A 24,287-nucleotide genomic window follows, 5' to 3' on the forward strand; every position below is an offset into this window, starting at 1 on the left:
AAAGAACCTGTATTTGTTGGATCCTTCTGTCCAATGGGATTTACAGTAATTATTACAAGGACAGGTCACCGAGGAAATCAAGTGCCACTTTCAAAGATTATACCGAAAAGAAGAAAAAAAAAAAGTGCATTTAATTTTTTTTTTTTAAGAACCTCATATTTTAAAACAGACAGCTTTGTCTTAATGAGAAGGTTTAGCTCTTTAAATCTCCTTAAAAGGATGCTTTCTGAGCCCTGATCACCCATTTGGTATAATGGCCAGCTTTCTATTATACACCCTAATACACTTATTTCTTATTACTGCTTATTTATTTTATTATCTCTTTTATTATCTATTACGAAAAATAGTGCATTATAACATAAAAACAATTGACCTGCCAACAAGATGAGAAAAATGAAACTGGTATGTTGCCAAATGCAAAAACATTTGACCTCTCAGAATTAAACTGTCCAGAGGACCTTGTAACTAACTAAATAAATATTTTAGATTTGTAAATGCCTTTAAAACACACATGGCAAATTATATTTCCTGTAATATGCTACTCATCTCAAATGTTTTCTGACATAATTTTTTGTTCTTTTACCCAACCGTCAGACATTATAGTGCTTATTGCTTCTGTTGCGGTGGTTTCGGCTGGGAGTCAAAGCAACATTTTTGCAACATCTGCACTGCGAAGCTTACGGTTCTTACAGATCCTGCGAATGGTGCGCATGGACCGCCGTGGAGGAACTTGGAAGCTTCTGGGATCTGTAGTTTATGCACACAGCAAGGTAATAAGAATAAGAATTATTTGCTTTTGAGTTACTTTAAATGCATGCTTTGTTTTATGAGCAAAAACTACTGTATCATATTCTGAAGTACTTTTTGTACTTTTGTAAGTATCATCCTGGTATCCTCTAAATGTCGGTATCTGCTTCTCTGTCTAACAGGAATTGGTCACTGCCTGGTACATTGGGTTCCTTGTGCTCATCTTTTCCTCTTTCCTGGTTTATCTGGTGGAAAAGGAATTCAATAAAGACTTTGCCACATATGCGGATGCATTGTGGTGGGGCACGGTGAGTCTCCACACCCCACATCTCTTCACAGTGGTGCATTTCACCAGAGTAATATTCTGATCTATACAGAGCTTTACAAAAAAAGTTGTTGTGGTGCCAGATACGTAGCACTTCTGTGACTCTTATACAATTATTCCTGGGTAATTTTGGCCGCTCTTGCTAATGTCCAACATTACTGGAAAACTGCAAGACGGTTCAGTTTAATATGATCATTGATATCAAATTTCATTAATAATTTCAGGCTCACACTTTTCAGCCTTTTGATCATTTCCTTCCACCTTGTTTGGGAAATTGAAACCTTTTTCATAAAGGTTATACGGAGGCCCATTAGATTCCATTTCCATGGAGATAATCATGATGGCACAAATGACAAACGCCGTCTCTGGTCTCGCTAGGATGCCCTTGAGAATAGATTTCAGGCTCATACATGTTGTTTCAACCCAGAAGAAAAAGACAAATACACGTATATGCATAAGTAAAGAGATAAAAACATACAGAAGTATAAAAAAATGATCTAGCACATCTGTTCTGATAAGGTCACAATGAGGTCACGCAAATTCAGTCTGTCAATAGGTAAAAGCTAGCCAATTTAGCCAGATGCCAAATGGGCAAGCTGCTTGATATCATCCTCAAAAACCATAAACAAAATTTCACAAGGTAAAAAGAAAAATAACCCAAACGTCACTAAACACAGCTCACTTTCAGTGAAGATAAACATGGTTTATGTCGACCATGATAATAATTGTCTAGCTAGAGCATGAATTTTTAAAGAGACATTCAGAAAGAAGAATTGTTTTTGTTCAGTTTACGTCATATTTATAATGTTGAATAATGTTTGGCCTATGCAGTTTGTGGTAATGTTAATAAATGTATTAGAATCAAATTTAAAAATGTAAATACAAAAAAAATATAGAAATTTAATTTTGTTTGCACTATTGTAAACAATTTTACATCTGAGTCCTAAAGGACTTTGTCATAAATTATTATTTTCTTTTATAATAAGTTGTAGTTCACAGATACAAAGTCAAACATTCTCTATTGACCCTCTTGTTTTTTTTTTTAATTAGATCACCCTCACTACTATAGGTTATGGAGATAAGACTCCTAAAACCTGGACTGGACGAATGCTATCTGCTGGATTTGCCCTGCTTGGGATCTCCTTCTTCACTCTGCCTGCGGTAAACCATTCTCATGCCTTGTTTCCTTACACTACCTACAGTATTAATCCAGTGTTTGTTTATCTTGTCACTTCTCCAGATACAACACCATTAAAGAAAATCATTTGCATAAAGCATTTGCTTAATCGAGACAGTCGCTGATGTTCTTCTTGGTTTTCAACCTTCTGTACACAATGAAATCTTGTTATTGGCTGCAAAATTTTCCTAAACCAGAATTTTATTTGGTGTCTTTGTGAAATGCAAAGGCAGTTTGGCTGATTACCCTGTCAGAGCAACAAGGTTTGAAGCCAAATTTACAAATCAGCCTAAATGAGTTGATGGAAATAGTGGAAATTGATGTTCTAATTTCGAATTAAACAGCTCACCCCTTTGGACTTCCTCTTTTTTATCATGAAATGACAAACATTGAGGGAGCTGAGTTTGACCACTCATATTAGTTCAATTAAAGCTTTCTGAGACAAACTTTGTAAGACTTCAGTGTAACATATGTTAATACATACATTGTATGTTAATGTGAACATAAAATATAATAAAATGTTGCTTGTTGATAGTGGAAAGTGCTTTTACAAAGTGTTGCTAGCATGAGTGTGTTTCCTACAGTCATACTGTGCCAATCTAAACTATAGCATTAGTGACATGGTTCTACTTTGCTTGCATTGCAGGGTATTTTGGGTTCCGGTTTTGCCCTGAAGGTTCAAGAACAGCACAGACAGAAGCACTTTGAGAAGAGAAGGAACCCTGCTGCCTGCCTCATACAGGTCAGACACCAGAGTCATTATATCTGCCCTCACATTTGGGGATATTACACAATCCTGTACAATAGAATTTGGTTTATGGTGTCATTTTTATGACAGAGATTATGCTAAATGTCATGCCTCTGAGTAGAGTACTGTTTGCTAATGGTCTTATATATTTTTATATAACTGTTATTTGTGTCTGAATGCACCACAATGGTCTTTGTTGCCTGATAAATCTTTTATGAAATGGGTGAGACTGCAGATAGTCTTGCCTAACTGACAAATATGGTTCACTTCACAGCAAAGACACTTTATTTGCTTGGACATGCTGGTTTTAATATGGACAGATTTGGTTTTGATACCAGCAATTAAGAGTTTGTTGCAAAATGAATTGGGGGATTGTCCTCATAAAACATGGAAACCTGTGTGTTACGCCTATAGATAGTCCCTGTAAACCACATATGCAAGTGTGTGTGTGTGTGTGTGTACAACTGGTACTCCCTACATTATGAGGGCCAAATGTCCCCACAAGTACAGTAATACCAGTAAATTTTGACCTTGTGGGGACTTTTTTGGGGGACCCCATGAGGAAAACAGCTTATAAATCATACAGAATGAAGTGTTTTGAAAATCTAAAATAGCGTTTTATCTGAGGTGTAGGTTTAGGGTAAGGGAAAAGAAAATACAGTTTGTACAGTAGAAAAACCATTACACCTATACACTCTAAAAAATGCTGGGTTAAATACAACCTAGTGCAGGGTAAATATTGGACAGAACACATGCTTGGTTGTTTTTAACCAACAGTTGGGTTAAATGTTTAACCCAACCTTCTGGGCTGTAACTCAACCGCTGGGTCTAAACAACCCAATCGCTGGGTTCGTCCATATTTTACCCAGCGCTGGGTTGTATTTGTCACGATGCACACATGAGGGAGGACACAGGAACACGCAGACGAGGATATAACTTCAAATAATAGTCCTTTACTGGAGACATCAAGGCAGGGCAAGACAAGGCAGGGCAAGACAAGACACAGACATCCAACACCGGGGAGTAACGAGTAGACCAGACAACATGAAACTCAACAAGCAGGAACTTAAATACACGCACTAATGAGACAAACACACCTGAACAGAATGAACTAATAATCACATGAAACAAGGACAGGAAACAAACCAAGTAAGGAAACATGAGGCGGGAACACATGACAGACATGACAGAACCCTGACATTACTCCCCCCTCCCGAAAGGCTCGTCCCGAGCCTTAACAGTTCCATCGGGGAGGGGGGGGTGGGCACTCTGGAGACCCCTCAGGACAGACAAGGACAGGAACACAGGACGGGGACCTCCAGAGTGGAACAGACGGAGGAGCTGGGAGCTCAGGAGGCCATGGCAGATGGTCTTCGGGGCCTTGGCCTCGGACCCCTCGGCCCGGCCCGGCCCCTACAGCCGTATCCCTCTTACCCCCCCCCCCCCCCCAAAAAAATTTCCTTGAGGAATCCAGGGGTTATCAGGAGCCCTCCGGGGCTAGACAAATAAGACAAGACAGGAAACCCTCCAGGGTCAGACAAACAGGACAGGACATCCCACAGGAACCAGAAGCCCTCCTGGGCTGGCTAGGAAGCTGAAGCTTCCTCTGGGCATGACGAGGAGTCAGGGGCCCTCACAGGGTCCCTCAGCAACCTCTTCCACTTCTGCGACAGGGGGGGCAAGCGGCTGGGACTGGCCTCCATGGTCACAACTCAAGGAGCCGCCTGCCCCAGACGAGTCTCCATGGACAAGACAAGACATGGTAAGATTAAAATGTTCCTGTGGGCACAACTAGACATACACATGGCACTCCTGGCCGTGACGTGTGGACTTGATCCACGGGGATAGGGTCAGAGGTGGCGGCCGGCAGGCTTGAGTCAGCGGCAATCCGGTGGGCTTGAGTCAGCGGCAATCCGGCGGGCATTGAGTCAACGGCGGACCGGCGGGCATTGAGTCAGAGGCGGAACGGCGGGCATTGAGTCAGAGGCGGACCGGCGGGCATTGAGTCAGAGGCGGACCGGCGGGCATTGAGTCAGAGGCGGACCGGCGGGCCTGGGTGAGCCGCGGGAAGTGGCGTGAATAGGGGGAGCCGCCGACGGCGGGTTGGCTTTCCCCGCGGACGGCGGCGTGAATTCCCGCGAACGGCGGGCTTGGGAGAGCGGCGAGGTTGGGAGCCACGATCGGCAGACTGGAGGGCTCGCGGCCAGCGGACTCGCGGCGATCACTCCGAACTCCCACTTGACGCAGGCTAAGGCAGGATGACGAGCGGCGACTTCCATGCCGCGAGGGACAGACAAAACAGGAACAAAAATAAAAACTTTTCAAAAACGGAAAATAAAACGAGGTGAAGGGGCGCTGCTAACTGTTTGAAGGTCTGGTCTTCTGTTACGGTGCACACACGAGGGAGGACACAGGAACACGCAGACGAGGATATAACTTCAAATAATAGTCCTTTACTGGAGACATCAAGGCAGGGCAAGACAGGGCAGGGCAAGACAGGGCAGGGCAAGACACAGACATCCAACACTGGGGAGTAACGAGTAGACCAGACAACACGAAACTCAACAAGCAGGAACTTAAATACATGCACTAATGAGACAAACACACCTGAACAGAATGAACTAATAATCACAGGAAACAAGGACAGGAAACAAGTGTGTGTGTGTGTGTGTGTGTGTCTGTGTGTGTGTGTGTGTGTGTGTGTGTGTGTGTGTGTGTGCGCGCGTGTGTGTGTGTGCGTGCGTGTACGTGCTTTATATTTCTGCTTACAATGTTTTACTCTCCCTAACCCTGAATAAGGCTGCGTGGCGATATTACTCCACCGATGGTAGTCGTCCTTACCTTGAGGCCACTTGGCGTTACTATGAGTCTACAGTCCCTGTCCTGAGGCATGTATGGATGCCTGCTCTGACCGAAAAAAAACCTGTGTAGTTTTTTTTTACTAATCTGCTTTTTTCTTTTTTCTTTTGTTTTTTCTTCTCTTTCTCTTCTATGGCCTTGTTCTTCTTCTGTGTTTTTCCTCTTCTTCCTTTATCCCTTGTTCTTTTGGTTTTATATATTTTTGCATGTAGTGTGTGTGGCGTAGCTATGCGGCTGATGAGAACTCGGTTTCCGTTGCTACCTGGAAACCTCATTTGAAGGCGCTGCATACCTGCAGTCCTACAAAGTAGGTACAAATCCCTGGCAGCATTTCCTGTCTGTTCCCTCGCTTCATTCATTATATTTCCACAGAGGAAAACTTTCCTCTTTCCCTCTATTTGTTTGATTCCCCATGTAACATAATTGTGCCTGCCTCCTTCACGTTCCATTCTTCTTTTCACGTCCTCTTCATTACAACATACAAAAAAGTACACTGTCCATTTCAGATTTTTCTGATATGTTCATAGTCATCCACAAAAATCATTATAAACCAGGAACCATTGTTACAGACAAAAGCAGGTCTAATGTAGGGCTAGCTGTCCATGAAATCACCCGATTGCAGTCTTTCTCTCAAAGTGAAAGGGAAAAAATGATACGAATGGACAGTAATGTTTCTCTCCATTTCGCATTTATGCCCACATTCTGTTATAATGGCCCAATTATAGGAGAAGTGCATGAACAGTCCTACGTCTTGGTAAATAGCATTAGCAGCAGTCAAATTGTCTAACTGATTAAGAAAAAGACTTCAGCGCCTTTGGCTTGTCATTCATATATGCACTTATATCACAAAGGACCATGAAATGTAAATAGACCTGCTAAAAAGCATTACTATAAATACACAGAGAATAAACTAGTCGTTTAGTAGGGCTTCAAATATGGCACATTTGTTTGCTTGAGCTTTGGAATGTCATGCAATATACTGCATGTTTTGATATGCATGTATATGCTAATTGTTGCATTTATCCACTGGCTGTTGCTTTTGATGCATTAGGATGCATGAAGTGTTTTACGATAAACTGGATCCAGTGAATCAAACTCTTGTGATATGTAGTTAATTGTCAGCTGAAGACTCAGCTGAAAAAAACTCACTTTTATGTATTTCTCTTTCTACACCACCCAAAGGAAGGATCAAGGAGAGTCATCTACAAGGTTTGTATTGTTCCATATCTTATATACTGTATACTATAAATAATTAACAACTGAGATAGAATTTGAAACATTGCTGTTGTTATGCTTGTGTTAAACCTCGTTTGACTATGGAAGCCTGTTTCTTCCTTGGAATAAAAAATAAAAAGGTAATTGCGACTTTGTCTCACAATGTTACTTTCTATCCTAAAAACGAGGCTTTATTTATTGTAATTCCAACTATATTTCTAATATTTGTGAGTTCATATCTTTTAAATCTCAAAATGTTACATCATATTTTGTAATGTGACTTAATATATAATATATTCCATGTAACTGTGTAACTTTCATTTTGTGAAGTTGTGACTTTATATCTTATACGGTGCGATTTGCAATTTGATTTTATTCAGGTAACTTTCACTTATGGCTTTGTTTCTTGCATTTGCAACTTTATATCTCACGATGTGATTTTATCACAATCGAGACTTGATTTCTTATTTGAATCGTCATCTCATGCTTACTTTTTTACATTTTATTTTGAGAAGGAAACAGGCTTCTATGTTTGATTAGTAGTTCGGCTAACATCATCTTCCCTCTGATGTCTGGGACTGTTTACGGCCATCTGTTATGAAGTGCACTCTAATTTTCATCAGTCATGTATACATTAAACAGGTGTAATGGAATATGCGATAGCAAATAATTGAGATTTATTCATGTTTTCATGTTTTGTCACTTACCAGACAAATGTGATTATTGGGGGCCTTGACTTCAATTAGAGAGAGAAATAATTAGAAAAGTCAAGTCAGACTACTAATGCATCATTCTCATGAGTCCAGATAACAGGAAGAACTAGTGGTTTTATTTGCATAATTACTAAGATAGAACTTCAGATTGAGCCATAATAGTGTGGCCAGTATGAACAAGGCCAGACAAAATCATTTCCACATCATTATGAATTTATTAAGTGCAGAACAAATAAATTCAGTTCATCTATTTGTCTGTAACAATTGTCTGAGAGTGAATATTTCAAAGAGGTGTTTGGATATGGTCCTTCTGTGGGTTCTGATCAGTTGTTTGTGTGAAACGACCATCCATCCACTCATTTATGATGCAGTACTCATCAATGACCAAGAGCCAATGATACCATAATTAGTATGGTTGCTAATGTGACATTATTGAGCAGAAGTGGATGACTCGCTGCAGTGCTGCATTTTTGAGTGGCCGCTGCTCTTTTCTCTGACTCATGTTCAGCTGTCTGTCCTATTGTTTTCTCTGAAATAGAGAGGACTGCATTGTATTTTCTCTTAAACTGAATACAGATAATGATTTCTCATGAGTGTTGTATAGAACACTCATCTGTTTGCGCTGGTGCAAGCTGTTAGTAAATCTGACCCCAAAAGTGTGGTCACATTTACTGTTGCTCGATGCAGTTTTGTGTTCGAAATCCAATCATTTCAATAGAAATCTGCATGTTAGCAAGTTTCTGATGATGGCAAAATAAATTCCACACAGACTTTACATTGAATTTAAGTTGGTCACGCAATTTCATTAGATTGACCAACAAAAAACTGCTTTGTGAGCAGTGCTTTATGCATTGCTACACTATTGACAATAGACAATTCACCTTTTTTCCTGCAAATTTTGACATTTCGCTATAAATGAGATTTAATTTAAACTTGACCTTTAAAGTCTTGATATGGACTCTGCGTCAGTGAACTGTGAATATCTCTGAATTCATATGTGACTAAATATTCATTGCTAGAGATTTTAATAACTGAAATTAGCAAAGCTATCAAATAGACCATTTAAAAATGACCATTTGCCATGTTAATAGTCATGCATGAAAAACTGTAGATTTCATGGAAAATTAACTGAAAAAAATGTATCCCTGTTTTCTTGATGCTCCTCTAGAGTCTTTCTTCTTACATTAGATTTTGTCTTGGCATATTATACCTGAAGGGCTCTTTCATAATGATTGTTTAGAGTGTTTGTTTGACTGCACTTTTAATACTATGGGGGGCTAAGCAAGCAATGCAGAACTAATACAAAATGACTTGGCCTCTGCACTTTTTGTACTTCATGCTGCTCTTTGATGGTCATTGCCATGGCTCATGGCAGGAAGGAAAGTGCTGTTATTTCTTCCACTCTCTTATTCTCTCTCTTTTTTCCCCTCTCAGTCAGAAACTGAGTTTTAAGGACCGGGTAAGAATGGCAAGCCCACGTGGACAGAGCATTAAAAGCAGGCAGACATCTGTTACAGACAGACGTTCGCCTGGAGCTGAGATCAGCACTGATGGATCGAGTCCTGCCAAGGTCCAGAAGAGTTGGAGTTTTAATGACCGCACCCGATTCAGACCCTCCCTCCGTCTCAAGAGCCAATCACGCTCCACCCCTGAAGGTGAACAACACTCTGATTGGAGAATAACCGCTGTGTGATTTAATTGCACTGAAATGAGAATTTAGCTCAATACTTTTTATTCTACAATGACTATGTAGTGAAGAGATATAATTAAATTCATAATGAATTAAGACATAATGAAATTCAAAATCTGAACATAACCTGGGGAATCTTTTATTTTTTCTTGTGACTGCTCCGATTTAAAAAAAGAATTTCAACAGATTACCAATATAATTATGGCCAGCCATAGTGACACACTAGAGAGCTAATGATGACTGGCATGATTATAATAATTATGATTATAATTATCATAATTTTTGGTTGTTTTTAAAATAATAGTTTGTCCATCTGATTGAGATCATTGCGAGTCCATATTTTCCTGATTGGGTCCCAAAGGCAATTGACTAAACTAGGATGTGTTTCTTTCTTTCATTCCTTCTTTCCTTTTTCTATCTTTCCTTTTTTTTATTTTTTATTTTTTTTTATAGCAGATTATCAGTGTGTAAGCGTACCATGTGGTGATATGATTAGGATTGGGTTTAATGAATTTCTGTTCATTGAACCAATAGCAGGAGGGCAGCAGAGGACTTCAAATGTGATATTGTTTTATACAAAAGTTCAGTAATACAATATTGTCAGTTACTTTGTCTGTGATTCACCAATGTAAATACTTACAAATGAAACCAAAGCAGAATCAACTGCTCTGTGGTATGATTTAGATGTAATCTGAAGTCTTTATCCTGTGGGAAAGACAATAGATATCATATAGGCTACATTATAAAATCAGAAGCATTTTGTCAAATGGTAAGGTTAATGAAAAATTATCACCCAACTTTAAGTGTCTTAATGTGCCTCTGTGTCTAAGAGGTGAAGCACTTTCATGAAACAAGCAGGAGACCCACAACAAAAGGCTACAAGTATGTGCAGTCTAATATGTCTGAGAATCCCCTTCTCTGATTCCCAGCAACATCTTCAGAAGTTTAACTTCTGCTTCATGATCATTATATGAATCAAACAAACATGCACGTAACACAGTAACAAAATTTAACAAGGTTTATATGTGAATATAACCATAATTCAGTTCCTTTTGTGCCTGACTTTGTACAGTATGTATGAGTAATCTTACTGGCACCATACGTCATATCGCCATCTGCAGATGGGATGTCTTCTCCCACTCAGACACACAGGTCAATTTATTCACCATATGAATACTCCATGACTACAAAAATATTGTTTTTATTTTTATTAAATTCTAATTGTATTATAATAATTTGAGTTTTCTTATTTTATTTATATTTTTCAGCCACTGTTTATTTATTTTGTTTCAAAGGAATATTAAACCCAAAAATAAACATTTGCTGAAAATCTACTCAGCCTCAGGTCATGAACAAGATGAGTTTGTTTTTCATGGGAACGGTTTTGGAGACATTTAGCATTACTTTACTTGCTCACCAATGGATCCTCTGCAGTGAATGGGTGCCATCAGAATGAGAGTCAAAACAGCTGATAAAAACATCACAAGTAATCCACACAACTCCAGTTTATCAGTTAAAGTGAAAAGCTGTGTGTTTGTAAGAAATAAATCCATTATTATAACATTTTAACTTTAAACCGTTGCTTCTGACTAAAATACCAGTCCACAATCCATAATATTTCTTTCTCCAGTGAAAAAGTAATTGAAAAGCAACGAATCAGGAGAGAAATATGCACAGATCAAGCACTGTTTACAAGCTAAAACAGGCCAAAACAGTTCTAAACGAATATGTCTGTGGATTTTGATGTGAGGACAACAGGGGATGGACATTTGGTGAGCAAGTGATGTAATGCCTAATTTCTCCAAATCTGTTTAGAAAAAACTAATTCATCTACATCTTGGATGGCCTGAGGGTGAGTAAAATTTCAGCACATTTTCATTTTTGAGTGAACTATTCCAAGTTCAAGTTCAAGTTTATTTGTATAGAGATTTTTACGATACAAATCGTTGCAAAGCAGCTCTACAGGAAATTAAGTTTCCACAATATATTTATATATTGCAGAACCTTAATATATTTAACTTATGGCAAAATTTGGTAATTCTGTATGTTGTCTGAGCGTTGGCATCCTCTGAGGTCCTCTGAGGGGTTGGCATTATCTTTTCTCATGTGTTCGGTCATCTCAGATCATTTAAGGGTTGGATCCAGACTGAAGCTTCTGTAATTCCTAGTTACCACGGGATGTTGATCAGAAACAGAAACAAATAGAGACATAATTAGCGTAAGTGCTGTTCCATCTAAGCAAAAATGATTTGTTCAACCCAAGCTAAAGAATAATAATAATGTACATTTGATCAGATATAACTGCAGTACAAGATTATAAGATGCATTATGTGAATGCTTGGCTAAAGAGATGTGTCTTTAATCTAGATTTAAACAGAGAGAGTGTGTCTGAACCCCGAACGTTATCAGGAAGGCTATTCCAGAGTTTAGGAGCCAAATGTGAAAAAGCTCTACCTCCTTTAGTGGACTTTCCTATCCTAGGTACTACCAAAAGTCCAGAGTTTTGCGACCTTAGAGAGCGGGTTGTATTGTAGCGTGGTAGAAGACGAGTTAGGTATGCAGGAGCTAAACCATTTAGGGCCTTATAGGCAAGTAATAATATTTTGTAAATGATACGGACTTAATAGGTAGCCAGTGCAGAGACTTTAATATTGGGGTAATATGATCATATTTTCTTGACCTGGTAAGAACTCTAGCCGCTGCATTTTGGACTATCTGTAGCTTGTTTATTGAAGATGCAGGACAACCAGCTAGCAGTGCTTTACAATAGTCCAGTCTAGAGGTCATGAATGCATGAACTAGCTTTTCTGCATCAGAAACAGGTAGCATGTTTCGAAGCTTGGCAATGTTTCTAAGATGGAAAAATGCTGTTTTTGTAACATGGGAAATATGATTTTCAAAGGACAAGTTTCTGTCTACTATAACACCCAGATTTTTGACTTTAGAGGACGTAACAGTACATCCGTCTAGTTGCAAATTGTAATCCAAGAGATTCTGTGTACTGTTTTTTGGTCCAATAAGTAATATCTCAGTCTTATCTGAATTTAATAGGAGGAAATTATTGGTCATCCAATCTTTTAAATTTTTTACAATATCTATTAGCTTAGATAGTTTAGAAGTTTCATCTGGTCTTGTTGAGATATATAGTTGAGTATCATCAGCATAACAATGAAAACTAATCCCGTATTTTCTAATAATATTACCAAGGGGCAACATGTATATTGAAAATAGCAGAGGACCTAGGACAGATCCTTGTGGTACTCCATACTTTACTGGTGATAAATGAGATGACTCCCCATTTGAATAAACAAAGTGGTAGCGATCGGACAGGTAGGATCTAAACCATCTTAAAGCCTGCCCTTGAATACCAGTATAGTTTTGTAATCGTTCTATGAGTATGTCATGGTCTATAGTGTCGAACGCAGCACTAAGATCAAGTAATACTAGCAATGAGATGCAGCCTTGGTCTGAAGCAAGAAGCAAGTCATTTGTAATTTTAACAAGTGCAGTTTCTGTACTATGGTGAGGCCTGAAACCTGACTTAAATTCTTCATACAGATAATTTTTTGCAAGTAGGAACACAATTGAGCAGACACAACGTTTTCTAAAATTTTAGACATAAACGGAAGATTTGAAATGGGTCTGTAATTTGCCAGTTCATTAGAATCTAGTTTTGGTTTCTTAATAAGAGGCTTAATAACCGCCAGCTTGAATGGTTTTGGGACTTGACCTAAAGATAACGATGAGTTAATAATATTGAGAAGCGGTTCTTCTGCTACAGGTAACAACTCTTTCAGTAGTTTAGTGGGTACAGGATCTAATAAACACGTTGTTGGTTTAGATGCGCTGATAAGTTTATTTAGCTCTTCCTGTCCTATAGTTGTAAAGCACTGCAGTTTTTCTTTGGGTGCGATGAATGAAGCTGAAATACTAGACGCAGTAGAATCTACATTTGATATTGTATTTCTGATGTTGTCTATTTCATCAGTAAAGAAATTCATAAAGTCATTACTATTAAACTGTGAGGGAATATTTAGATCGGATGGCGTGTGTTTATTTGTTAATCTAGCCACTGTGCTAAATAAGAACCTTGGATTGTTTTGGTTATTATCTATGAGTTTGCGGGGTAACACTTTAGAATACTGTTTCTTACTTACTGCATAACTACTGAAGAACTGAAGAACTAACAGGTAATGATTCATTAACACTTAGCGCACTACTGTTAACTACTAAGGAAGATGTGTTAACTAATCAGTATGTAATACAATTTTATGATTGTGTTAAGTAACAGTTAGCTAAACAATAACTAATGTATTCTGTCACACCTCCTGAAGAACTACTATTAATTATCTACTAGTTAAGGTTCAATAAAAATAATTATGAAGTAACTACTAATGAACAGTCATACACAATTACATTGAGTTGTGACCCTTTCATATAAATGTTATTAGCAGTAGTAGCAGTATGAAAATGCAATATTAATAAATGCAATAAATTTTACAGAGGTTTTGCCTATATAGGGAATTGTTTTGAGTTTGTTTTGTAAGAAATCAGCATCCGATAGGAACCCCACCACCTCTCCTGTGCCATGCGATAACTTACCTTAGTTTTTATATTTTATATAAAGTACTGTATGTGTGCCTCCTCAGCATATACCATATTACTATTAATTCAATTTCTGTATGTAAGGCAAGGACTGAGTGAGTGAAAATACAGGTAACCCATTAGTAATTAATAAAGGATTATTAGATAATTCCGCAAGAATTACTTAGAACCTGAAACAGTATTCTAAAGTGAAAACATAGGGAGCCCATTAGTAATTAATAAATAATTATCAAATAATTATGCAGGACTTATTTTGAACCTGCAAGAGTAGGCCTATTCTAAAGTGAAAATATAGCGAAACCTTTAGTAATTAATAAATAATTATTAGATAATTCTTCAAGAATTACTTAGAACCTGAAACAGTATTCTAAAGTGAAAACATAGGGAGCCCATTATTAATTAATAAATAATTATCAAATAATTATGCAGGACTTATTTTGAACCTGCAAGAGTAGGCATATTCTAAAGTGAAAATATAGCGAAACCTTTAGTAATTAATAAGGAATTAATTACTTATACGGGAGCTGGGCTCAGGGAAACTGCCGTTAACTAGGCATTAACACAACACAAAAACTACCTAAGACTAAAAAACAAATATGACCCAACAGCTTCATCCCAGTGTTTCAGAAAATAAATTAATTGATTAATTAACAAACCACCATTTTACAGAGTGTACTGTATCTGTAGTAAGTTGGATAGTTATGGCAAGACAGTTGAGTTGCGGTTCCTTTCCAAAGCAGATTTCCTACAGAATAAGGAAATTATTTACCATACAGGCAAAAACATAAGGGGTGAGAACCAGAAAGGCTTAAGTAACATTTCACTAACTTTACAGGAGGGCCAAAGCAAAAACTTACCATAGGTTGATCTGACTTTGTGCACTGATTTCAATCGTTTATAATAAAAAATATATGTATATATTAAATATATCCATTTCACCCAAAATGTCACTTACGCCCTGCTGGTTCTCACCCCTCGTTATGTACAATTATAGTAATGAGTCCTTTTGGGTGTGCAGCAAACAAAATGCATATTTCATTTCCATTATAGGCTAATAATAGTAGTAGTGGACTGTAACAAAGTTGGTACTATAGTGTCCTTTTACTCAAGTAATTTTAAAAATTAATAGGCCTACTTATAATTTTACTGGAGTAATATTTTATTGGGTATCTGTACTTTTGGTCAAGTACTTGATTTGTGGGCCACAACCTGATTATTATAGTGACTATTTGCGTATAATTGTTCAGTTGTAGTTATTTCATAGTTATTTTTATTGAACCTTAACTAGTAGATAATTAATAGTAGTTCTTCAGGAGGTGTGACAGAATACATTAGTTATTGTTTAGCTAATTGTTACTTAACACAATCATAAAATTGTATTACATACTGATTAGTTAACACATCTTCCTTAGTAGTTAACAGTAGTGAGTTAGGTGTTAATGAATCATTACCTGTTAGTTCTTCAATAATTCCTTATTAGTTATGCAGTAAGTAAGAAACAGTATTCTAAAGTGTTACCGTTTGCGGATATGCTCTGCCCTGGCAGCTTTTAGAGACTGTCTATAGCTGGACATACTGTTTTTCCACGCAATTCTACAAACTTCTAATTTAGTTTTTCTCCATTTGCGCTCAAGAATACGAGTTTCTTTCTTGAGAGAATGGGTATAACTGTTGTACCATGGCGCAGTACGTTTTTCTCTAACCTTTTTCAATTTGAGGGGGGCAACAGCTTCTAATGTATTAGAGAAGATAGTGCCCATGTTGCTAGTCATTTTGTCTAGTTCATGTGTATTTATGGGTACACAGAGCAGTTGAGATAAATCAGGCAGGTTATTTGTGAATCTGTCTTTGGTGGCTGGAACAATAGTTCTGCCTGGACGATAACGCAGAGCCATATAACTAATATCAGTAATACGCAGCATGCACGATACAAGGAAATGATCAGTAACATCATCACTTTGAGGTACGATATCTATATCGGTAAGATCAATTTCATGCGATATAATTAAATCTAGCGAATGATTAAAACGATGATTGGGCCCGGTGACATTTTGCTTGACTCCAAAAGAGTTTATTAGGTCAGTAAACGCAAGTCCTAATGCATCATTTGTATTATCAACGTGAACGTTAAAATCTCTGACAATTAGCACTTTATCAACATTAACCAAAAGATCTGAGAGGAAATCTGCTAATTATTTTAGGAAATCTGTATATGGCCCTGGTGGTCTATACACAGTAGCCAGAGCAAGAGATAAGAGAGATTTCTTTTGCATATCTAACAGTGTAACATTAAGCAGAAGTATTTCAAATGAGTTAAACCTCCTGTATCCTGTTTTCTGAGTAACATTGAGAATATAACTATATATTGTTACCACACCACGACCAGTCTGACGGGGCTCATGTTTATAACAGTAGCTTGGTGGAGTAGACTCATTTAGACCAAAATATTCATTTGGTTTAAGCCAGGTTTCAGTCAGGCAGAGTACATCAAAATTATTATCTGTGGTCATTTCATTTACAATAACTGCTTTGGGTACGAGTGATCTAATGTTTAGGAGCCCAAGCTTTAAAAATCTTTGTTCATTTATTTTGCGTTTTTCTGGTTTAATTACGATCAAATTTTTTCTAGATCCTGCATTAAATTTATATTTTGACCTCGCTATTCGGGGAACAGACACAGTCTGTATAGATTGGACAACGCAAGTACTTCTATCTTTTAAGTGGGTAGAACAAAATTCATCATAGCAGTTATTTGAGAGTTGGCTTACTAGTCAGATGGAGCGTAGCGTCCTGGAGATGTTGTCCGACAGGAGTTCCGCTCCGACTCTGCTGGGGTGCAGGCCATCAGCACGGAAAAGCCTAGGACGCTCCCAGAAAAGATTCCAATTATTAACAAAGAGCAGTTTCTGTTCTTTACACCATGACAATAACCATTCGTTTAAAGCCAAAAGTCTACTGAACTTTTCGTGTCCTCGTCGATACGTGGGAAGCGGTCCTGACACGATGATCGTCATCGCGGGCGATGTGCTGCGTACCGTCTCGTTCAGGCTCCTGAAGTCCCTCTTCAGTGTCTCCGTCTGCCGCAGCTTGGTGTCGTTAACCCCCGCGTGCAGCACGACAGCACCGATGCTCTCGTCGCCCTTCAGGATTGCGGGTATCCTGCGCAGAAACACGAGCACCGGGGAAACAGTGAGTGTGCACTTTACCTTCAGCTAATGTAGCACGGACGTCCTGAACGATGGAGTCTCCGACGATCACAGCGTGGCGTTCCGTCTCGCGGAGGGGAGCGAAGCGGTTCTGGGTGGAGATGTCGAAGACCGGAGGCGGCGGAGGGGGAGAGGTTGTGGCCCGGGGCCTGGCTCGCGTCTTCCGCTGCTGGTGCACCCAGGGTCCGTGGCGTCCCGGCGCCAGAGTGAAGGACATCTGGGAAGATCGCGTCCTGGGTGTACACACGGAGTAGAGGTGGTGGGAGTGTTAACAGCGTGCTGTATACTTACCCCGGACTCGTGAGCATCAGCCCGGGATGTTTCCAGCGCGGCTCTACGCTCTCTCAGCTGGGCCTGCTTCTCCACCAGGTCGCTGATCTGGTTCTCCACGGCCTCCAGCTCCAGCTGCACCGAATGCAGATCGAATGTGTCCTCACCTGCACTCAAAAGTAGACACAAATCCGCCATTTAAGCAAGTAACAGTGAAACAATGGTAATGTGTGTGAATAGAGTATTATCAATCTAAGCGAGATTAGCAGCAGCCACGCTGCCGATGCTAACGGGCTATAAGCTAATAGCAGACTCGAGAAATCAAAATAAAACTAGTGATAACAAGGCGCTCTGATTGGTTTTGTCTTAGAATGCTATAGGGGATATATTCACACGTTATAGAAATGAAAATGATAGTGTATAAAATTGTTTTTAAGAATCAACTTGATGGAGCGCAAACTCAAAACACGCAGTCACAAATCAGCGCATGCGTGTAGTGTCTATTCCTTTATTATTCCTTTATTATTATTGTATTATTTCAGTTAGCAAACATGTTTTAATCTCTGGATTATGTGTTTAAAGAGTGTTGCCTCGCTGAATTTTGAGGGCCCCGTGAGCATCTAATGAATGTGGTAATTTATGGGAAAAAATCTAATCTTTCCCTCTATCTTTCTCCCCCTCCCTTACTAGCTTGTACTTATTTGAACAATGACTGAGACTTGGTGTTACGAGCACTTCCTCTGTCTGATTGCCTCTTCAAGATGAATCGCTTTTTGTATTCCCCAAGTCGCTTTGGATAAAAGCGTCTGCCAAATGACTAAATGTAAATCTTATAAATAATTTAACTTTTCAAGAAGTAGCATAACTCTACAGTCAATAATTATTTTGCCTCAAAGCACTAACTGAAAACCTTCTGATTTTAGCCAGAAGCGTATATTCCTTCCTCACTGATGCCCTATGGCTGTAAATATCTTCCTCTTTCACTAGACTGATCTATTGCAGCCTCTCTAGTCAGGTTGTGAGAAACCTTGAAGTAGCATAGGGCAAGATTAATCCTGTGCATCCAACACACCACTTCCCTTTCCACAGTCTCTGCTTTACATCATAGCTGTAGCCATAGATAACCTTTTATAAAGTAGCTGCAGAAATGCACTTGAGTCTACATTCACCTCTTTTTTACACAGAAAATGTGAACTATTACCAATTTAGATGGTTGTTTAAAGTAGTACTTCCAGTTGTAAAATTCACAAAAATGTAATGTGACATGCTAGCTCAGAAAAACAGACATAAATATATATTTTAAGAAGAGAGATTTTGTGAAAGTGTACTTTTTATTGTATACACTCTGATGGACTTAAAATTCTGCATGTTCTTAGAAATGTATTTTAGTACATGTTCAGTTTCAATTCAGTTTGACCTGCACTACTTCATTACTTTATATTCATTCGCAATTGCTGCATTTTTCCTCTGATGTTGGTCTCAGATGTTGCTTTGAATAGGAGACCTCTTGCCAGATTGAACCAAAGATTTTTTTATGAAAAATGAATGCTTTTTTTCTTGCTTATCATTCAGTTTTCCCCCAATTCTTTTCATTTGGTGATTGCTTTCACATAATCTCTCCTTTCTGACTGACTTTATGTGCTTTAGTGCTAATGACCTTTTTTTTAAATTGTCATAGGTGAGGCTAACGTTGGTGTTGATGAGGCTTTTGATGAGAAAGGGTGTCATTGTGACATGTCAGCAGAGGACCTGCCACCTGCGCTGAAGACCGTCATCAGAGCAGTGAGGTAAGAGCAGCGATTCTTCACTTCAGTTCACTTCTCTCAATGCTGTACCATTTCAGAAGTCCAAGACATTACAATTAAAGTTCAGCATTTGATGAGCTATCAGTGATTATTGATATACATTCATTAAAGATTTCAGCATATAGTATTTTATTTTATTTATTTATATATTTTTTTGTGGCACAAACAGTGCTAATGGTTGAGCCAGTGTTGCTTTCTTGGACTGGTGTCTGTACAATATGTCACAAAACAAGTTGAACAAACTCAAGGTTATATAATTGGTTTTAGTTTTAAACCCAAACATAACCTGGCTAAGCATACCACAGTATTCTTTATTATTTCATCATGGTTTGATCTTAAGTTTGTGATTAGTCCACAAGTTGAAGCAAACATCACTGGCTCACCAATGGATTCTTTGCAGTGAATGGGTGCCGTCAGAATGAAAGTCCAAACAGCTGATAAAATCATTGCGGTAATACAGAAGTCCTTAACACAACTCCAGTCCATCAGTTAAGTGAAGTGAAAAGCTGCGTGCTTGTAAGAAACAAATTAATGTTTTCAACTCTAATCTGTTGCGTCTGGTCAAAATACAAGTCCATAATGCATAATAACACATCCTCCTGTGAAAAAGTCCATTCTTTGTTGTCCTCTAACATCAAAATCCACCCAAATATTTGTTTATAACTTTTTTGGCTTGTAAAATGTCCTTGATCTGTGCATATTTCTTTGGAGAAAGCATTATTATAGATAATGGATGGAGGCACCGCTTTTAACAGCAAGTTAAAACGTAGTAATGTTGGATTTGTTTCTTACGAACATGCAGCTTTTCGTTTTACAAGACGTTCATTGATAGACTGGAGTCCTGTGGATTACTGTAATGTTTTTATCAGCTGTTTGGACTCTCATTCTGACGGCACCCATTCACTGCAGAGGATCCATCAGTGAGCAAGTGATGTAATACTAAAATTCTCCAATTCTGTTCCAATGAAGAAACAAACTCATCTACTCCTGAGTAAATTTTGAGCACACATTTTCATTTTTGAGTGAGCTATCAAGATGTGCCATTTTACAAACACACACACACACATTTATATATATATATATATATATATATATATATATATATATGCATAGCCTTTTAAATATCTGAAAGTACACTCTTAACATCAGTCAGTCAAGCATTATAATATAATAATCAAGTATTATTTAATAATAGAACTTTAGTAATTAGAATTAAAACTTGGTACTAACCATGTATGAATGCATATTAGTTATTTTAACTGACCTTAGGACTAGTGGTAGTGCTTTTTTGGTCATTCAGTGTTCCTGTTAATAAATTTGAAAAAACTAACAATAATACTGATAAGATAATAATAATAGTAGTAGAAATAATAATAATAATTATTATTATTATTATATGAATTCTACTAATAAGAACAATATAAAACACACCAAGGATTAATGAGCTGCTTTATTCATGAATATTAATCAGGCTGAAATCAAAACAGGGACGATAATAGGTGAGCACCAGCCAATGAGATTGTCACTTGCACATTAGCTCCACCCACTACAAGAGAAACTGGCCGTATATAAAGGGGTCATATGACGTTGCTAAAAAGAACATTAATTTGTGTACTTGGTGTAATGCAATGTGTTTATGCATTTTAAGGTTAAAAAGCACGTTATTTTCCACATACTGTACATTATTGTTGCTCCTCTATGCTCTGCCTTTCTGAAACGCATCGATTTTTACAAAGCTCATCGTTCTGAGAAGCGAGGCGTGCCCTGATTGGCCAGCTATCCAGTGCGTTGTGATTGGCCAAATACCTCAAGCGTGAGACGGAAATGTTACGCCCCTCACCTTATTATGATGCCATGTCCCGGCACGATGACACAAAAACAATAAAACCCATTATAAACTATTATAAATGTTGCATCCAGTGGGGACATAATTACTAATTATAATGACTTATACTGTCTTTTTACATGCCAAATACATGTCAGGTTCAGGAAATAGTCCTCCGTAAAATGCGCTGCACACACTCTAATATTTGCGTTGAACTGTTCTGGAACAGTGTTGGAAATACAACTTAACCACTGATTTCTAGTTGTGTCCTCTTTTGGAAGCCCAAACTAAGTACTTTCGCTTTCACAACAAAACACAGCGTCTCCACGACATGGGCACCGGCGGCAGCAACAATACTACAGCGAGAATAATAGTTCTGCTTTTTTTTTTTGGGTGGATGTTTGCAAATCTTCCCACACCTTTTCGTAGACATGTTTAAATGAGCCATTTTAGGTGGGTGTGGCAGAGTCTCAACTTAAAAAATATCTCTTTGGTTTTGAGCCTTTAGTCTTTGCAACTTCAGGGATCTTATCTATGCACAACAGCTTATAACACTCCAAAGAGAAAGGAAAACTTGAAATCGCATCATATGACCCTTTTAAAAGCTAAAAGATTCCAAAAGAACTCCATTATTGGACAACAAAGAATATTGTTTACATGTAGCGCATCAATTCTGCATGTTATGTAAGACTCTCTTGCTCTGCCTTTCTTTGTGAGTCGTGCGTCTTCACACTAGAGTTTATGGCACGCCAAATACACAAACACAGGTGCGCTGCGCACCCATTGAGATGAAAAATATCACAGATCGCTTGACGGAGAGTCAGTATGTTGGCGAGTGAAAATATATCTGTGCTAAACTTATACTGAGCCTCCAACTCAAACACTGGCGAGCAAAATCTGAGAAGTTATTAGACATTGGTTAATATTACACATCATTTTGTCACCCAGAGTGAAGATTTAGTCGCATATGCGAGTGATTTACTTGCAATGTAGAGGGTTGACTAGTCCTTTAATGTTGCTTGATTTTGCCACTGATTCTGACAAAATAAGTGACTTTCCTCACCAGAATAAGGCTCAATATAGCAAAATACAATAATGCAATGTTTCAAAGCAACAAAGCTTTAAACTTAACTACCTATTCACCTGTGTGCTAGCCTACATAAAATCCATTGTAAGCCTGAACTAAACTCGAAATTGCCTTGCTCGCTGCTTGAACCTGCTTTGTGGTACAGGCCTCAAGCAAAGAGTGCAATGTTTGTTTGACTGACAGCACCACAGAACCACAGTGTTTATATTTTTCTGAGAAATCAAACTACAGAAGGTTTACTTAAACTCTATAACCTAACATAATTACACAACAACATCACCTTTAATGAAAATGGCACTGTCTGCTTGTCAGTCTTATTTAATTATTTTCACAGCCACTGTGAGCATGAGATGAATCAGTGTCTCATTATCTCATTTCACTAATTTCACTATCACGAAAGAATACTGTCATACTGTTCACACTTCTCACACATCAACCACGCTCTTTTCTTTTTGTTTTGTCTAGTATGTGTGGGTCAGTGGAAAGCTGAGTGCTAGATTGACAGTATGTGATCATCTTTTCCAGCCTCTCACTTTCTCTTTTATTATGAGGAATGAAAAATGAACTCAGTCTTCTTTAGGCTGGCCTGCTTCACTGAATATTCCAGGCTGTAGGCAAAATGCTGTGGTAACCCTGTAGCTTTCAGCTGGGGTCTGGTTGGACTCTGTCGTGTGTGTGTGTGTGACGCCAAGCTCAGACTTTCTCGGGGTGTTGGATTTGTCTATACTGTCATTTGATCACCTTTCAGAAACATTGCTGTGGTTATTCTGAGTCACCCCAAATGTAAACTGCAAATAATTTGATTTGTAATATATTGGGTCAAGGTTTTTGTTGTTCCATTAATCTAGTTGAAAAAGCATCAGTTCACTGTCCTTTATATTATCATTCATACTGTATTTTGCTCGAAAGAGCAAGACACATTAGCACTTTAAATATTAGTGCTCACATATCTGTTTTGGGCTTCATAAGACTTCAAAGGAAGAATAATATTAGCATATGCTTTTGCAGGATCATGAAATTTCATGTGGCGAAGAAGAAGTTTAAGGAAACTCTGCGACCATATGACGTAAAGGATGTAATAGAGCAATATTCAGCCGGTCATCTGGACATGCTCTGCCGAATTAAAAGTCTGCAAACCAGGTAGGACAACCGAACATGTTTTTCCACCATATGCATATGTTTTTTTGTTTGTTTGTCTGTTTTTTTTTTTTTTTTTTAAATATATACTTTTTTTCCCACAAAATGCATAAAATTGTCTAAAGTGACAGTAAATACATTTATAATGGTAGAAAGATTTCCATTTCTATTCATCAAAGAATCCTGGAAAAAAGTGATCGTTTACACAAAATGTCTTCGGAAAATTCAGCTTTGCCATAAGAGGAATAAATTAGCCTATATTTTAGAATATATTAAAATACAGAAAAACACAATATCACTGTTTATTCTGTATTTTTGAGCAAATAAATGCAGACTTGGTGAGCAGAAGACACTTCTTACCAACCCCAAAATTTAGATTTATAGCATGCACACATGTAAACTTTAGTACGTGAAACTTCTGATGCCACTGAAAGCACTTTGCTGTTAATGATCACAAAGAACAAATGTCCACTAGTATGGCGAATGGCGAGTGGCTGGTATGTTTAAATATATATGCAATATAAGCTAGAGGAGAACTGTTCCACAGACTAAGTCTAGTAGAATGTTTCGTCTTCGTTTGTGACACCTGATGAAATTTGGGTTCCTTGCCACTGTCACCTTCTTGTTTGCTTAGTTGGGGTTTGAAAGACACTTGGCTTTCAGAAATGTATCCATACAAACACACTGACTAATATCAGATGAGATCAAAACTTAAAATACAATTGTTTTCTGTAGAGCTACTTTACAGCTGAATCGCATCTTGCAATATCAACTCTGATTTTGAACTGGACTCAAGTTGAATAACAACACTGGTGCCTATTGCTGAACTGCCTATAGTTGATCGATTAACACTCTTGAGTTAAATAATGACATAAATT

At 38.1% G+C, this 24,287-nt stretch overlaps 1 protein-coding gene across 1 annotated transcript in view; it reads left to right on the forward strand.

The window, feature by feature from the left end:
• Nucleotides 1–24,287, forward strand: part of LOC306872388 (potassium voltage-gated channel subfamily KQT member 5-like) — a 129,349-nt gene that overhangs the window by 101,073 nt on the left and 3,989 nt on the right. Inside the window, exons 4-12 of the mRNA XM_079420913.1 lie at nucleotides 595–770; nucleotides 930–1,055; nucleotides 2,123–2,233; nucleotides 2,896–2,991; nucleotides 6,069–6,163; nucleotides 7,039–7,065; nucleotides 9,219–9,439; nucleotides 19,234–19,342; nucleotides 23,281–23,412. Of these exons, the coding sequence (XP_079277039.1) occupies nucleotides 595–770; nucleotides 930–1,055; nucleotides 2,123–2,233; nucleotides 2,896–2,991; nucleotides 6,069–6,163; nucleotides 7,039–7,065; nucleotides 9,219–9,439; nucleotides 19,234–19,342; nucleotides 23,281–23,412 (1,093 nt within the window). The remainder of the gene's footprint in view (nucleotides 1–594; nucleotides 771–929; nucleotides 1,056–2,122; nucleotides 2,234–2,895; nucleotides 2,992–6,068; nucleotides 6,164–7,038; nucleotides 7,066–9,218; nucleotides 9,440–19,233; nucleotides 19,343–23,280; nucleotides 23,413–24,287) is intronic.

The sequence above is a fragment of the Barbus barbus genome (assembly GCF_936440315.1).
Source record: "Barbus barbus genome assembly, chromosome: 7".
In the NCBI taxonomy this organism is placed as follows: Eukaryota; Metazoa; Chordata; class Actinopteri; order Cypriniformes; family Cyprinidae; genus Barbus; species Barbus barbus.